Source organism: Rhinolophus sinicus, chromosome 16, assembly GCF_057876585.1.
Source record: "Rhinolophus sinicus isolate RSI-liver-muscle chromosome 16, RSI-T2T, whole genome shotgun sequence".
Taxonomy (NCBI): Eukaryota; Metazoa; Chordata; class Mammalia; order Chiroptera; family Rhinolophidae; genus Rhinolophus; species Rhinolophus sinicus.
The window spans coordinates 54800600-54818929 of record NC_142516.1 but is presented as its reverse complement, the minus strand read 5'-3'; the positions used below and the strand labels follow the sequence as shown (position 1 = coordinate 54818929).

The following is an 18330-nucleotide window of genomic DNA, read 5'->3' as shown; positions in this document are numbered from 1 at the left end:
TCCATGTGCATAATTATATCAGCAATGGAGAGTTTCTACTTCTAAACATTCTCATTTGTATTGGCACTTCCATTAAGATCTTAGCTGACTGGAAGCCAACCTTCGTAGCCACGAATGCTAAAACATCAAAAAATTCACACCACTGTGCTAGAAGAAGCAAAGTAGTTTTCACTTACCAGAACCATTGGTAATTTGACATTTGATATAGTAGAACTTACTGGGTGACTTTCAATAATGGCATAATTTCTAAAATGCCCATAAAGTAATCACATGTCATGTTGACTTAATGGTCATATGATAGGTTAACACCCTCCAAAGAGTCCCAAAGACAGCGAATGTCAACATGGCTTCCAGTTTGAGCCCCTCCCTCATTCATTTTCTGCTTCAGAGTCCTCCCTGGGGGCATGCTAGTTCAAGTTTTATCTAGCCAGCTGGAATTTGTATCTATAAGACAGAAGTCAGCAGTACTCTCTCTCATGTTACTTTTAAAAAATTAATCTGAAAGAAATAAAATGTAAATCATATTAAAAGTAAGAAAACATTGGAAAGACATGGGAATCACCAAAATTAGAAGTGGATTATTTTTAATAGAATCTGTGAAACTGATATATCTTCAGCTGGCCCTCTGAACTAAGGTGTGCCCCTCCCTCTGTCACGCCTTTCTTTCTTTTTCCACCCGTTTCCCCTACTTGTTCTTTCACTATTTGCTCACTTTCCTGCGTTCATTTCCCATTCGTGGACAAAGATGTTTACACCTGAAGTAGATTGTAGGCGTACTGGGGTTTGAATAATGGGACCTGGGTGAAATACCATAAAGCTGTTAGGGTGGCCATTTATTAATGTCCAGAAAAAGGTTGCAACCCCAACCCCTACAATCTGCTACTAGTGGAAACATTTTTTAAATTTAGTTTGGTGTCTGATTTTGTCATTATCAGTGATAATTGTCTATGAGCTGTGGTGCATGTCATTCTTTGTGTCCATGTTTGCATGTGAATGTCAGTCACCTCTAGGTTTGTGAAATATTAAAGCGATCTTAATCAAGTCACAATGTGTACTGAATCCTGTAAAAAATGTGCTGTATTTTTTTAGTAATCCTTTAAAAAAGTATAGCAGACTATACATTTCATTTTTTTTTTTTTTTTTTTTTTTTTTAACAAATTCGTTCTATTTTATTTTATTTACACCATCATTTCCTTTGCAGGTTCAGATGATTCCGGTTACCCTGGTAACCTTCATTCTTCAAGTTAGTTTCCCTTGATTATGCATAAGTCACTTTATGTTTCCTATCAAGCTACTACTCTTTCCCTTTTAGGCCTTTCTCAGTGTCTGTTTTCTTAGTTCACTGTACACCATTTAATGCCACACAATTTCCATTTCACACAGTGCAGGAGAAGGAGTTTGAAATGACATAATAGTCATTACTCAAAGCAGAAGTTGACATCAAGCCTGACTGTCGGTTTTCTCCGCTAGCTAACTGCATTGATTCATAGCACAATAACGCTTTCTTTTACACCAGGAGTGTTAGTTTGGGAATTATGCTTGGTGACTTTTCATTTGGCTACAAAATTCATCCTTCCAGAGCATGTCCTGCTTTGAGTAACCAAACTATCTGCCTGCTTCCTCACATAAAACATTTTTACTACTCACATATTTTCAGGCCATTTCTAACTATAGTATTTTCTATATTTTGAAATAGTTAGTATCATTTTTTATTTGTTTTCAAATGTGTTTCTTCTTTCCTTTTAATAGGTATGGCTAGTCATCCTCCAATACCTATCTTGGAACTCGCAGATCACATTGAAAGGTTGAAAGCAAATGACAACTTGAAGTTTTCCCAGGAATATGAGGTAATTCAGTTTGTTTATGCTTAACAGTAATTTCCATTGCTGTCCCCTTCTTCATGTTGACCATATTCTTGAAAATTAACTTTATCAGTCAGTGCCTTTTCTCTTAAATGTGACTCAGCATCAGATATAAAAGTGTCTGTTCAATCAATATAGTAGTTGCACTTTTAAATGGCATTGAATATTTTATATTTGTTCAGTGTTACTTAATAAGGTTGATTTATCTTTTCTGGTTTTAAGTTCATAAAATACATTGAATGAATAAGCTTCCCAGTGTACCAAATGAGTGCCAAATACACTGATCAATGGGGAGAATCCTCACTGAAAAAGAGAGTAAAGGGAATAAGTAGATTTCTCAGTACTCTTAGTTTTTCATGGCCTGAAAACACTGTTATGATTGAGTGCCTATACAGGATTTTACCCTTCATCTAAAATAATGCTAGATCTACTATTAAAAGAGTCATATGTTCTCAAAAAGTTACTTGTTTGGAAGCAATGGCGAACGGAATGGTATCTTAAAATTTCAGAATCCAGTAGGGTGCTGTGTGAATTCTTGATGCAAGTCAATGAAAAGTCTTTGTATGTGGTGTGTATTTGGATATTGTGGCATTTATCATGCAGAAAGTTGTAAAACTGTATATTCCAGGTTTTCCCCAGAAACGGGGACACATAGTACAACCAATTCATGCCTTAATGATAACCGAACCATTATTATTATTTTAGGCCAAATTTAACTTAGCAAAAGATTAGAATGTACAACTAAAATCTTGCAGTTGTTCTAAACAACAAAGGCTGTTGTGTTCCTGAGCAGCCCAAATTCTACCATAAACAGTTTCTACTGATTCACTTACTAAGAATCTTAGTAAGTGAATGTGGAACTGTGGGACCTGTGCCAATCTGGATATTTGCATGAACTTTCCAATGTCTTAAAATATCCAAATTTTCATTATTTTAAATTACTGTGCTAGCTAAGCCAAACCTATCTGTAGCCCCATACACCTCCACCCTCAAGTGCTGTATAGCCTTTTATTGAGTTTGTATACTCTAACATCTTTGTCAAAGATTTAATAGAACACAAAGAATTTTGTCTGGTTTGTTGTTTTTTGGTTTGGATTTTTTCCCCCTCATTGGTTAAGTTATATTATCCTTTATTCTGGTCCAAGCATTCAGGAGAACATTTTCAATTTTATGAAACTCACACTGGGTTGTAAAATGTCTTACTTTATCAATTGGTCCTTCTTATTTCTTCCCTGTTCTTCCTCTTGGTCATAATGGCTCTTTATAAATTATTCAGTATTCTTTAAATCAGTTTCTGTAGTTTCTGGTTTGGGGCTTGAGGTTGCAAATTGAATTTTAAGAAAGAAAACAAGGCATATGAGGAATGCCACATGGGGCAACATAAAAACCTCTTAGTTAAGTGTCAGTTTTCACAAATCAGAAATCTTTCACCTCTCCAACTGTACTTTAGCATTATCCTGATCCTTCGTATTGTTTTGCTGTGATATGTTCTTCTTGGCCCATTTTAATATTTTATTTATAATTATGAATGGCATAGTGTATCAGAAAAAGCTAAAATTTGATAGCTCAACCTGTGAATAAGCCATTAATTCACTCTCTACCAATATAACTTTAAACCACTGACAATACTTGCTTTACTCAAGCAATCTCAGTTGTATGCACTGACTACAATAACTGGCCTCTTTTAAATATGGAATTTCTTCAGAAATGCTACATGTAAAGATATTCTAATGATACTCATTTAGTCATTTTAGCCATTAGATCAGAAGTGCTCCTTGAAAGTAGTTATGCACTGCATGCTGGCATGGCTCCCGTTAAAAACTCCCCCAGTAGCCATTGACATGAAGCCCACACTGACTCTTTCCCGTTTATCATGATGATGATCTTTGATTAAAGCTCCCTGGGCATGAATTGACTCTACTGTGCCTTAACAGCCATGAAGGAGATATTTAAGTGTTGTATTCATCTGTGGTAATAGGATAAAGGCCTCTACATAACATTTCAGGACACAGAGCAACGCTGAAAAAAGTGTTGGCACATATTGTTATCCACATAAATATGGATATATTTCTTTACTGTTTTTCAGTGAAGAAAACGGAGGAAAGGCACATGATTTTAAGCATCTCATTTTGTCGTAATCACTATATTCATGTTTTTTCACACCTCTCAAAATGTGTGAAGATAAATTTGTTACTGTGATTCTAAGACTAAAATGGGGGTTAAAGGCATGAGGCTGTTTGCACTGATCCTGAGGTCAGAATAGGAGGAAGTAGGTTGAAATTGTAGCACAGCATTATTAAATCACGTGAAAGACTTTTTTTACTGTAAAGGGCATTGGGCTGAGACATTGGATTCAATGACAGGTGGAAGTAGGGGCCTGAGAATTTAGCATAACTTCATCTTGAAGGTCGTCACAAGTACTTTGGGTTTTCATTTTGTGATATGAGACTGCAGGGTCCTACTAGAATTCAAGTAGCCAGAATATGAGGATGGCATCTAGAATGCAGGGAATAAATTCCTCCTTAAAGTTGATATCACTGTCAAAGTCAATACTTTAGGAGGTGAATCTTCAGAATGATTCAGAATAGTATGTGTAGGTCTTACCAAAGTCCTAGCTAATGCTATGTAACATCTGGAAGCCAAATTAAAATTCAGATTTCTGTTCCCTACACTAGAAATGCTGGTTTAGAAGATCAGCAGTGGTAAACAGGGACATCCATTGTATTTTCCCCAGATTTATTGCAGCATAGTTGACATATGACATTGTATTAGTCCAGGGTATACAACATAATGAGTGGACATATGTATGTATTGCAAAATGGTTACCACAATAAGTTTAGATAACATCTATCACCTCACATAGTTACGATTTATTTCTTGCATTGAGAACTTTTAAGATGTGCTCTCCTAGCAACTTTCAAATATAAAATATAGTATTGTTAACTATAGTCATCATTTTGTACATTAATTCCCAGAACTTATTGATCTTATAACTGGAAATTTATACCTTTTGACCAACTTCACCCATTTTCCCCTTCCCCTACCCCCTGACTCTGGCAAGCAGCAATCTATTTTCTGTTTCTGAGATGTTTTGTTTTTTTCCCTTTCTTTCTTTTTTTTTTTTTTTTTTCAAATTCCACACATAAGGGAGATCATACAGTATTTGTGTTTTTCTGTCTGGCTTATTTTATTTAGCATAATGCTCTCAAGGTCCATCCATGTTCTTGTAGCTTTTGATTTATGTGGTATATAAACCATCCATGTTCTTGTAAATGGTACATACACACACACACACACACACACACCATATTTTCTTGGTCCATTCATCCATCAATGGACACTTAGGTTGTTTCCGTGTTCTGGCTATTATAAATAATGCTATAGTGAACATGAGGGTGCAGATGTCTGTTTGAGATAGTGATGTTATGTCCTTTGGACATAGACCCAGAAATGGAATTACTAAATCATATGATAGTGCTATTTTTAATTTTTTGAGGAACCCCCATACTGTTTTCCATAGGGGCAGCACCAATTTACATTCCCACCAACAGTGCAAAAGGGTTCCTTTTTCTCCACATACTCGCCAACACTTATTTCTTATCTCTTTGTTGACAGCCATTCTAACAGGTGAGGTGATATTTCATTGTGCTTTTGATTTGCATTTCCCTTACGATTAATGATGTTGAGCACCTTTTCATATACCTCTTGGCCATTTGTATGTCTTCTTTGGAAAATGTCAATTCAGTTCCTCTGCCCATTTCTTAATTGAATTGTTTGGGTTTTTTGCTGTTGAGTTCTATGAGTTTTTTATGAGTTTTTTGGTGTTGAGTTATATGGGTTTTTTACATATTTTGGACAGTAACTCCTTGTTAGATATATAATTTGAAAATATTTTCTCCCAGGGAATGTCTATTTTAAAAGAGCACTTCAGGTGACTGCTGCAGTTGCTCTGAAGACTTCAATTTAAGACACATCATTGGTTTAGGATCGTGTATTACAGAATATGACCCTCCAGTCTTCATTTCACCATTTCCTGAGATGGCAGATAAACTAGTGTGTGAGATTCACTTGACAGCATCACAGCATTATCATTATTAATATTATCTACACAAATCCTGTTTATATTAGGCTGGTTACAAGTAACTACAGCCCATAGAGTTTGCTTAAGGGAAAATAAAGGGTGTTTGTTTGTTTTATTATGCATTTATTTATAAATGATCTATTTATTATAGAGCCAAAGGCTAATAATACAAGTATGCTTCAAGAACTGTTATCTGGAACTGGAGGACTATAGAGATTTCCTGATATCTTTTCTGGAAGTCTCATCTTTGTGTTTCTTTGGGATAGTTTCGTTCTTCCTTCTGTATAGGCCAGTTTCTTGTTTCTCCCATTCAGATGTAGAAAACATGGCCTTTGATTGCTTTTGTTTACATGGAGACTCCCTCAAAAAAGAAAAAAACATTTTCTTGTCAAATTCCAAATGCCAGAGAACAAACTCTGAACTCCAATTGACTCATTTGTTATGGAGACACACATTAGGACATAGCTGTTAACAGCCCACCTATGTAGATCTGGTTCTTCCCTTGGATTGGAGAGAGGGAAATTACTATAGAAGGGGGCTTCTAAACTAGAAGGATGTGCCAATAATTATCTACCATACTACTACAGAAAAGTGCTATGCTAAGTGCTGAGAGGAATATAGAAGTTATAAGAAAGCTATGCTTTCAGGATGTGTAGTAGGCAAAGATAGATATACATTAAAAATAATAATAATAAAATAAAAAACAGGGAAACTCCCAAGGAGCTAATCCTAAATACTAGTGGAATGATGCTGGGATTTGGTAAATGTCAGAGTGCAATGAAGAACTGGGAAAGGTATTAAAGGAAAGGTGGTGCTGTTAGTAGAACTGGGGGAAAACTAAGAGTGAGGAAATTTTATCAAGGGAAGTGTCATAGACACGCAGGCAAAGAATGTTCTGGTGCTTTCCTATTCAAAGCGGGAACTACAGGCCAGCGATCTCGGTATCTCCTGAGAGGTTGTTGGGAATGCAGGACATTGGGCACTATCCCAAGCCCATTGAATCTTTACCGGCAAAATACTCCGGTGATACCTCTGGATGATAAAGCCTATGTGCAGGTTTAGGGAGCACGAAGAAGTCTTCTTATGATGGAGTTAAGTGTTTATGGTGGAGAGTTTGGTGAAATGAAGTGGGGCAATAAGGGCCAAGAATTATAATGAGCTTTCAGAGCCAAGCTCATTGGTGGGGAAGTGGCGGAGGATTAATGGTGGAAAGGACAGGGGATTTGGACCCAGACAAATTTGTAGTTTGACTTGAATATACTGTAACTTATATAGCCCTGCACAGTTATATAATCCTCTGAGAGTTTCTCATCTGTGAAATGTGTCACCATGAGAATTAGGGACTATGCAATATGTGTATAAATTCCAGGACACGCATATGATTTATATATATATATATATATATATATATATATATATATATATATATATATATATGATTTATATATAAGTATGTGTATATATAAGTGTATGTGTGTATATATATACACACACACATACACATGTATAAGGGGCTTAATAAATAGTAGCTTAAAGCTTGGACTTTTTATACAGAGAGCCTAAGAAAGATATTTGTCAAGAGGTAATTATATTCAGTTATTAATAAGTGAATATAATCATAGTAAACTAATATAGTTACTAATATAGTAAATTAATGAAGTGTTTATTAAGCTCCTACAACGCCCGCCCTCCAGTAATTTACTCTTTCATTGAACAGACAGACATGCCAATGAAAAATTATAATAAAATCAATCCTATGATAAAAGCTTTTACAGAGTATGATGAGAATACAAAGCATAATTACAAGGTGGTTTCTCAGAAAGTTAATCTGTCACTAATGTACACAATGGAAAGATAGAAGGAGAAAATCGGGAGAGGAAGGAGAATTAGGGGATTATAAAGCAGTTCTTAGTTTAGGAAAACATATTCAAACTACCTAAGCATACAATAGCACTGTTAGAAATACGGATGCTCTGACTTGTGCACGTTGTACAACTGTCTTTTGCAATGTGAGGAGTGAATGAAAGGAAAGCAACCTTCTCGCTTAGTTATGTAGATAAGTTCCTTCTTTTCTAGAAATAGGATTAATTCATTGATGACTGTATATATTCACTTCACCCCCATTGGTCAACACCCTGACATAAAGGTGTCATGTGACCACAAGCAAGAAAAGCTACAGTCAGAGAAGATGTGAAACTAGCTCCCAGTTTGGTTTTCAAGATATTAATACACTTTCACATGGAAATAATCTCTTAGGTCACATATTCTACTTCAGATACCATGTTTCCCTGAAAATAAGACCTAACCAGAAAATAAGCCCTGTCATGATTTTTCAGGATAACATCCCCTGAACAGAAGCCCTAATGCATCTTTTGAAGCAAAAATTAATATAACCCCCGGTGTCATTTTCAGGGAAACACAATACATTATAGATTTTGTACATTGTGTGTTCTAGGTTGAGAGAATAACTCTTATTTTAAACGCAGTTCCAATAGCAAATTTTCTTCCCGTTTCTAACAACTGACTAACAAATTACCATTTGAACCCCAGTCTAACCTGCCAGAGCAGTTACACAGGCATGAACAGTTATCAAATATCTAATTTCAAATCTGTCATCGTTAACTGTTTTAGTAGTACTCTGTGAAACATATATGTTAAAATTACTCTGAAGAGAGCAGTATTTTTAGTTGTGACTAGAGAGGGGCAAGAAACTGATTGAAAGAAGGTCTACCTAAAGGACACCCTTCACCAATTTGTTCCCAATCATGAAGCCCAGTCCCAACGTCTTTGCTGTCATCTCTGGAGTTCTATTATCTTTGATATCACTGCTCATATGTCCTCAAGCATTTAGCATCCAAATGTGCTCAGAGTTTCTTCCTGTACTCACGTCAATGCCCTTATATTTCCTGTCTGTGCGGGTAATAATGGACCTCTTATCGGAAACATTTCAGATATCAGTGTCCTGTCCTTCTCTTTTAATAACTGCATTTATGTGGCACCTTTGTCTAGTAAGCTAAAATCGTCACCACACTCTAGTGAGATAGGTAAAGAAAAAAGGTACATTTCCTTCACAAATAATGGAATCTATTAAAACAGTGCAAAGAGATATAGAAACGTTTAAATACATTGCTTAGATCATATTTTGTAAATGTTTGGGAGGTGGACTAGACTTCAAAGATCATGTATTTGAACCCTCTCATCTCAGAGGTAAAGAACAAGAGGTTCAGAGAAGAGTGACTTTCCCAAGGTCACATGCCTAGTATGTGGATGAACCAGGTCACAAACTCACGCCCTCTTGTTAGAACACTGTACCTTAACTCACCTGCTCTAGACATCTAAATATTTTACTCTTTGATCTCACTGTGCCCTGGTTATAGAGTTCAGAAACCTAAGTCTTCAACTAGAACAATATTTATGTTAACAATTTCTGTGAAAATGTCATACTTATCAATTTGGATTACATGACTACCTCTGGGAAAACCCAGTGGTTTTCCTGGCATGCTAAGAATGCATTTCTTTTCTCCATGGACAATTTCTTCATTCCCAGTGGTAAACATTGCATTTTTCCATAGAAGGGACAAAGTTGCCTGTCATCAAAGCAATGGCCACAAAACAAAACATTTCTATTTTCCTTAGGAAAAGGCTGTTGGCATATTTGACCATGTATGCCAAAGTACATTCGTACACATAAAGCTTTCATTACTAAATGTTTTGTAAACCTGCTGCATCCATAATGCAAAACCACCTGTCATATCTGCTTTGAGTTAGTTTATAATTCATGTGTAAACTCAGGAGAGTGAACATTCATTGGGGCACTACACAGACACAAACAAGAAACCACACACATACACACACACACACACACACACACACGACTTTTTTGCTAGCTTTGAATGCACTGGCTTTTTCTTGGAAGTGGCTCGTCCATCTTCCTGAAGTAAGCAAGTAGAGGATGACAGAGATCTATTTTTATGTATTATGCAAAGTTGAAGAGTGCAATAGATCAGGGAAAAGCCTCTATTTTAAAATATTTTTTACATATGAGTCACAAAAAATAGGGAGGGAGGAAGGAGGGAGGGAGGGAAGGAAGGAAGGAAGGAAGGAAGGAAGGAAGGAAGGAAGGAAGGAAGGAAGGAAGGAAGGAAGGAAAGAAAAAACTTGCTAGTTTAAACCAATATCATTAGCACTTACTATGTTGCCCTTTCCTTTAGTTAATCATTTTCTGTGTTCAGATACAATCTTCCCTTAATCAGGTGTCATGCCTTCTGTTTGCCATTGGCCACATGGCAACAAGCTCATCACTGGGCACCACAGCAGGTGATTAACCAAAGTGTGTGTCTGGATCGATTTTTAACCAAATTTATAGCTCATAGAAACTGTTGTGATCAAAATTGCTAGGATCAACAACAGAAGTGAACAGAACAAAGAATGTCTTTCTGTAAAAAGAGCAGCTTTCCTCGGTCAACATGCCCACCTGATCTATCAGCAGTGAAGCCTTATTTTCAGGCCCTTTTCTCTCAGAAAATAGACTGTTATTATGTTTTGGCAGTACAGAGTGAATACATTTTAATACAGACTCCTCATATTTAACTTAAAAGTACCTACTGATTAATCTCCCAGTGTAGTTTTTATAGTAGAGATAGACCTGCCAGTTGGCAATTTGAGAAGATGCTTTCTTTCTTTGTAGTTAAAGACCAGCTTCACCAAGTAAGATATAAAGGTACAGAGAGTGCCTTCCCAGCTGGCTGCCATTCTGCATCTTGTAAACAAATCTAGTAGGATACAAAGACACAGCAGCTCACTCTAGAAGAAACACTATGTTCAAAACCAGGGTGTGTGTTGTGTGTGTGTCTGTGCGTGTGTGTGTGTGTGTGTGTGTGTGCGCGCGTGTGTAGCCTTTTAGTATTTCTGAACTTGTGTAGTTGTTAGACTTCAAATTGCAATTAAATGCTCAATATTCAAAGCTTATTTATGTTTGGATTTTTTAATGTTTTTTTCTTGTACTTACTTTTTTTTTTAATTAAAGTTTCTTGGGGTGACAATTGTTAGTAATGTTACATAGATTTCAGGTGTACAATTCTGTATTACATCATCTATAAATCCCACTGTGTGTTCACCACCCAGAGTCAGTTCTCCTTCCATCACCATATATTTGATCCCCCTTACCCTCATCTCCCACCCCCCACCCCCCATCCCCCTTACCCTCTGGTAACCACTAAACTATTGTCTGTGTCTATGAGTTTTCGTTTCTCATTTTTCTTGTTCTTTTGTTGTTTTTGGTTTATATACCACATATCAGTGAAATCATATGGTTCTCTGCTTTTTCTGTCTGACTTATTTCGCTTAACATTACAATCTCAAGATCCATCCATGTTGTCACAAATGCTCCTATTTCATCTTTTCTTACCGCCAAATAGTACTCCACTGTGTATATATACCACAACTTCTTTATCCATTCGTCTATCGAAGGACATTTTGGTTGTTTCCATGTCTTGGCCACCGCAAACAAAGCTGCAATGGACATTGGAGCACACGTGTCTTTATGTATAAATGTTTTCAGATTTTTAGGGTAGATACCCAGGAGAGGGATTGCTGGGTCATATGGCAATTCTATTCGTAATTTTTTGAGGAACCTCCACACTGCCTTCCTTAATGGCTGCACCAGTCTGCATTCCCACCAACAGTGAATGAGGGTTCCTTTTTCTCCACAGCCTCTTCAACATTTATTACTATTTGTCTTGTTGACGATAGCCATTCTAACTGGGGTGAGGTGATACCTCATTGTGGTTTTTATTTGCATTTCTCTGATGATTAGTGATGTTGAGCATTTTTTCATATGTCTATTTGCCATTTGTATGTCCTCTTTGGAGAAATATCTCTTCAGGTCCTCTGCCCGTTTTTCAATTGGATTGTTTCTTTTTGTTGTTGTTGAGTTGCATGAGTTGCTTGTGTATTTTGGATATTAGCCCCTTATCGGAGGCACTGTTTGCAAAAATCTTCCCCCATTCAGTTGGTTGCCTCTTTAGTTTTTACTTCCCTTGCCTTTGGAGTCAAATTCATAAAACGCTCTTTGAACCCAAGGTCCATAAGTTTAATAACTATGTTTTCTTCTATGCAGTTTATTGTTTCAGGTCTTATGCGTTAGTCTTTGATCCATTTTGAATTAACTTTGGTACATGGTGACAGATAGCAGGCCAGTTTCATTCTTTTGCATGTGGCTATCCCATTCTCCCAGCACCACTTATTGAAGAGGCTGTCTTTTCTCCATTGTACGTTTTTTGCTTCTTTGTCAAAAATTATTAGTCCATATCTATGTGGTTTTATTTCTGAGTTCTCATTTCTATTCCATTTGTCTATGTGTCTGTTTTTCTGCCAATTCCATGCTGTTTTGATTATTGTTGCCGTGTAGTGCAAGCTAAAGTCAGGGAGTGTGATACCTCCAGCATTTTTTTTTTTCTTAAGATTTCTTTGGCTATCGGGGTCTTTTGTGCTGCCAAACAAATCTGATGATTTTTTTGTTCCATTTCTTTAAAAAACGCCATTGGGATTTTGATGGGGATTGCATTGAATCTGTATATTGCTTTGGGTAATATGGCCATTTTAACTGTGTTGATTCTTCCAATCCTTGAGCACAGAATGTTTCTCCATTTCTTTGTGTCTTCTTCAATTTCTTTTAAAAATGTCTTGTAGTTTTCATCATATAAGTCTTTCACATCCTTGGTTAAGATTATTCCTAGGTATTTTATTATTTTTGCTGCAATTGCAAAAGGAATTGTTTTCTTTTTTTCTTTTTCGGAGATTTCATTGTTAATATATAGGAATGCAATGGACTTTTGTACATTGATTTTGTAGCCGGAAACTTTATTGTATCCATTGATTGTTTCTAATAGCTTTTTGGTGGAGTCTTTAGGGTTTTCTATATATAGCATCATGTCGTCTGCAAAGAGTTGCAGTTTAACTTCTTCATTTCCAATTTGGATGCCTTTTCTTTCTTTCTCTTGCCTGATTGCTCTGGTGAGGACTTCCAACACTATGTTGAAAAGCAGAGATGATAGGGGACAGCCCTGTCATGTTCCTGAACGTAGAGCAAAGGGCTTCAGTTTTTCACTGTTAATTATGAGATTAGCTGGGGGTTTGTCGTATATGGCCTTTATAATGTTAAGGTATTTTCCTTCTATACCTATTTTATTAAGTGTTTTAATCATAAATGGATGTTGTATCTTGTCAAATGCTTTTTCTGCGTCAATTCATATAATCATATGATTTTTGTCCTTTATTTTGTTTATGTGATGTATCACACTGATGGATTTGCGTATGTTGAACCATCGTGTGCCCCTGGGATGAACCCCACTTGGTTGTGATGAATAATCTTTTTAATGCATTGTTGCATTCGATTTGCTAGAATTTTGTTTAGGATTTTTGCATCTGTATTCATCAGAGATATTGGTCTGTAGTTCTCTTTTTTTTTGTGTTGTCCTTACCAGGTTTTGGTGTCAGGGTAATGTTGGCCTCATAAAGTGACTTAGGGAGTACTGTCTCTTCTTCAATTTTTTGGAAGAGTTTGAGCAGAACTGGTATTAGATCCTCTTTGAAGGTTTGGTAGAATACACTAGTGAAGCCATCTGGTCCCGGACTTTTGCTTTTGGGAAGGTTTTGGATGACTGATTCAATTTCCTTAATGGTGATTGGTCTGTTTAGATTTTCCAGTTCTTCATGGTTCAGCCTTGGAAGGCTATATGTTTCTCAGAACTTGTCCATTTCTTCTAGGTTATTGAATTTGGTGGCATATAGTCCTTCATAGTATTCTTGGATGATCCTTTGTATTTCTGTGGCATCTGTGATAACTTCTCCTTTTTCATTTCTGATTTTGCTTATTAGTGTCTTCTCTCTTTTTATCTTAGTGAGCCTAACCAAAGGTTTGTCAATCTTGTTCATCTTTTCAAAGAACCAGCTCTTCGTCACATTAATTTTTTCTATTGTCTTTTTGTCCTCTATTTCATTTAGTTCTGCTCTGATTGTATTATTTCTTTTCTTTTGCTGACCTTGGGTTTCATTTGTTCTTTTTCTAGTTCTTTAAGGTGTAATGTGAGGTTATTTATTTGGGATTTTTCTTGTTTCTTGAGATAGGCCTGTAATGATATAAATTTCCCTCTTAAAACTGCTTTTGCTGCATACCAAAAATTCTGGTAGGATGTATTTTCATTCTCATTTGTTCTATGTATCTTTTGATCTTTCTTCTAATTGCTTCTTTGACCCAGTCATTCTTTAAAAGTATGTTGTTTAATCTCCATGTATTTGTGGTTTTTCCTGCTTTCTTTTTGCAGTTGATATCCAATTTCAAAGCCTTGTGATCAGAGAATATGCTTGGTATGATTTCAATCTACTTAAATTTCCTGAGGTTAGTTTTATGTCCCAGTATATGGTCTATCCTTGAGAATGTTCCATGTACACTAGAAAAAAATGTATAGTCTGATGTTTCCGGATGAAGTGCTCTATAAATGTCAACTATGTCTATTTCACCTAATGTGTCATTTAGGGCTGCTATTTCATTATTTGTTTTCTGTTTGGATGATCTATCCATAGTTGTCAATGATGTATTTAGGTCCCCTAATATAATTGTGTTTTGGTCAATTTCTCCCTTTACTTCTGTTAGTAGTTACTTGATATATTTTGGTGATCCCTGATTGGGGGCATAGATATTGCTGTCTGTTATGTCTTCTTGTTGTATAGTCCCCTTTACCATTATGAAATGTCCATCTTTGTCTCTTGTTACCTTTTTCACCCTGAAGTCTGTTTCATCTGATATCAGTATAGCTGCACCTAATATTCTCTGGATACCATTTGTTTGGAGTGTCAATTTCCACCCTTTCACTTTAAGTCTATGCTTATACTTGTAGCTGAGATGGGTCTCTTGGAGACAGCATATGGTTGATTTTAGTTTTTTGATCCAATCTTCTGCTCTGTTCCTTTTTATGGTGAGTTCAGTCCATTTACATTTAGGGTGATTATTGATACATAAGTATTTCCTCTCATTCTGTCTTTAGTTTTCTGTTAAGACTATGCCTCCATTGTTTCTTTGCCTTTTTGTTGTTGTCTATTCTTTCTATGTGGTGGTATTCTATGATATTTCCCTCTGTTTCTTCTTTTATTACAGTATGTATCTGTGCCTTGGAGAAGGCCTGTTGGGGTTGAGGTAATTAGGTGATCTATTTGCTTCTTGGATTCGAGGATCCAGTTCTTTCCAAAAGTTTGGGAAGTTTTCATCGACTGTTTGTTTGAATATACTCTCTGTTCCCTTCTCTCTTTCTTCTCTTTCTGGTATGCCCATAATTCTTTTACTTCTCTTTCTGATGGAGTCAGAAAGTCCTTGTAGAGTTCTTTCATTTCTTTTAAGTCTCAAGTCTCTTTCTTCTTCCATCTGTGTAATTTCCAGGTTTCTATCTTCGATGTCACTGATTCTTTCCTCCATCTGGTCAACTCTACTACCTAAGCTGGCTGTTTCATTCTTAATTTCTTCTATTGAGTATTTAATCTCCAGAAATTCTACTTAGTTCTTTTTTAAAATTTCAATCACTTTGGTAAAATGTTCATGTTGTTCTTTGATTGTGTTTCTGAGTTCATTAAACTGCCTTTCTGTGTTTTCCGTTGAGTTTTTTCAGAACTGCAATCTTGAATTCTCTGTCATTTAGGTCGCGTATTTCCATATCTTTAAGTTCATTTTCTGGAGACTTTTCACTTTCTTTCTGAGCTGTCTTGTTGCCTTGGTTATTCATGGCAATTAATGATTTACTGTTTCTCTTCCTAGACATCTACAGGAGTGGTTTCTGCAACAGGTTGATAGGAAGAGGTCTTTCTTTTGTTTTCCAGTACGTTTTTGTAGAATGTCTTTATTTTCTCTCCAACTGCAGCCTTCTTGTCTCTCTCACACTGCAGTGTTGTTTTCTCTGCACTATTCCAGCTTTTCACACAGTGGGGGGATTCCCTGGAAGGTGAGCTTCTCCTCTGTTAACAGTTCGCCTGGGTCATAGGGCGCCGCTTCCCTGTGGGGATGTGAAGAGCTTTTGAAATTCCAAAGCTCTTCCTGCACCAGATTCAGAGCCCATGTGTTTCAGCAGCTCTGTTTACTTCTGCAGGGATCCACCCAGATAGGTGGGGACAGGGGCGGCGTGAGTTGTGAGAATTGGCCCAGAGCAATGGCGGTGACCACCACCACTGCCAGGTCCTGCTTCCACAGCTCCCTCCCCTTTGCCATAACTAGTTGAGCTGCAAATCTGCATCTGCAGACCACAGTTCTCAGAACTGCAAATAGTCTGCTCTTTTGATCTGACACTGCTACTGTTCACTTCTAGCACTGGGCAGGTGGGGGCGGGGCGAGCTCTGGGAGGGTAGGGAGGGGGCGGCTAGTCTCAGTGCCTAAGGCTTCCGTTCTCTGCTCCGCAATGAGGGCTTAAACCACCGTTTTCAGCCTTCTTCCCTCAGTCTTTTCTCCGAGGTCTCTGCCGTGAGCGTTGGGTTCATCCGTGTTATATGCTGCCCCCTCAGCCCTGTGGGCCATAAGCGGAGCCCTAGCAGTCCGAGCTCTTCCCTCTCCCGCAGCTGCGGTAGTTCCGGGAAGCAGCGAGCTCGGAGCACTGAGCTAGGTCTGCGTCCTGTTCCCGCCCGGCTCCGTCTCCGCATTTCTCCCTTCCCTCCTCCCCTGCTCAGGCAATTCACCCACCTTTAGGTGAATTCATTAGTGGGCCTCTTCGTCTTGACTGTGTGCTGTGCAGGGAGTCCTTTGTGGAGTTATAGTTTTTCAATTTGTTGTAAATTCCAGGGGATATTTCCAGAGGCTTACCCCATGTCACCATTTTGATGATGTCTCTCCCTGTACCTACTTCTTTTTAACTTCAAGCATTTTCCTTACTGATGTTAAACTCCATATCTTTTATACTTGAGCCTTGTATTATTATTTTTTCTTCTTGGAGTCATACTCATCCCGGGAGAATCCTATATAACTCTAGTTTTCTGTTTCTCAGTCCTTGTTCTCATGGAAGTTCACCATGACAAACTGGCCCTTGACCATCACTGGACATTATTCAAATTGTCTTTCTGCCTATTCCCATTTGGAGCCCAAGATTCTCAGGACGCAATTAATCTTGAAGTGTCTCTAGTTCCAAAGTAAACTTTCAACTGCAGAGAGACTATAGCAAAAGTTTAAAAAGTGGTCACTTTCTGACTTTTAGTTTTATTTTAAAGTGAAGTTGGGATTTAGGGGCCAGCAATATATGTGCATTTAGAGAGATGCAGTAGCAGATGCTGGAGAGAGTTTTGAAGTCAGGAAAAACAAGTTTCATCTTTTGACTGTGCCAATTAGTAGTTACGTTGCTTGACTCTGAACCAGTCATTTCATCGTATATAGCTTTGGTTCTCTTATTTAAAATGAGAATAGTAGTGTCTACTCAGGAGTTTGTTATGAAGATGAATGTATGTTACCCACATGGCCTCTTGCCATTCTGTACAAAGCAAGCAAGTGGTAAATAGAAATGGCCCTCGATACTGTTTTACTACACATGACCTACGTGTCAGTCACTTAATAACTGAATTTTTCTCACAAGTCATTCTATCTTCTATAACATTCCCTTGTCCTTCTTCCAAAAAAAGAGCTCTGTGAAAGCAACTAAAATAAGGTGGGGGGTGATGAAGATGGAGGGTATTTTGATGTCTGGAAAGTTATTTTCATATGTTGTATGTAATGGAATTTCTGGAAATTAAATCCACATTGCATATCCAGGAAAAAATCCTTTTCACTGATAAGTAGAACCTGTCCTCCTATTTCCGTTGTGATTTTAATGCCCCAGACAAGTTGTTTACCTCCCCTAATCTCAGTTTCCTTATTTATAAGAATAACCATTTGCATGCCTTCATCTGTTTCACTTTTATTGGAGAAAAAAAAAATCAAGAAATAAGTTCTGCCTTGGATGAGTCCATAGTCTCCTAGGAGAACTAGAAAAACAAAAAAGAACCAATAATTATAAGAACATGGTGGGGGTGAGAATGGGGTCATTTATGAAGGGGCAATACTAAGGAGAGCATCTAAGAGTTATTGAAATTTGCTAAAAATACAATACCCCAGGCCAAGTGAGAAACGCACACAAAAACATGGAGATGAGAAGGGATGTGGCTTACACGGGGCACCCCAGTCCGTTCTGTGCCTATCACGGCAATGTCAGGGTCATGATGCTGAGAGGTGAGGTGGGAAGGTGATTACCCCCTTGAAAAATTGTAACAACATGCTAAGGAATCTACACTAGGTGATCTCAAAAATACTCTCAAGTCCTGGAAATCATGTCCTGCTTGTACTCCTAATGCTGCAAGTACCCTAGGGACCAAATAAATGCATCTATT

General features: G+C 37.3%; 1 protein-coding gene across 50 annotated transcripts in view; it reads left to right on the top strand.

The window, feature by feature from the left end:
- PTPRD (protein tyrosine phosphatase receptor type D) overlaps positions 1 to 18330 on the top strand; it is a 2065421-nt gene that overhangs the window by 1953609 nt on the left and 93482 nt on the right. For 33 of the 50 annotated variants that reach the window (XM_088793168.1, XM_074330438.2, XM_074330432.2 and 30 more), the window contains 2 exons: positions 1202 to 1243; positions 1750 to 1847. In XM_088793168.1, the coding sequence (XP_088649294.1) occupies positions 1202 to 1243; positions 1750 to 1847 (140 nt within the window). The remainder of the gene's footprint in view (positions 1 to 1201; positions 1244 to 1749; positions 1848 to 18330) is intronic. The other 17 variants (XM_074330442.2, XM_074330440.2, XM_074330439.2 and 14 more) reach the window with 1 other exon arrangement.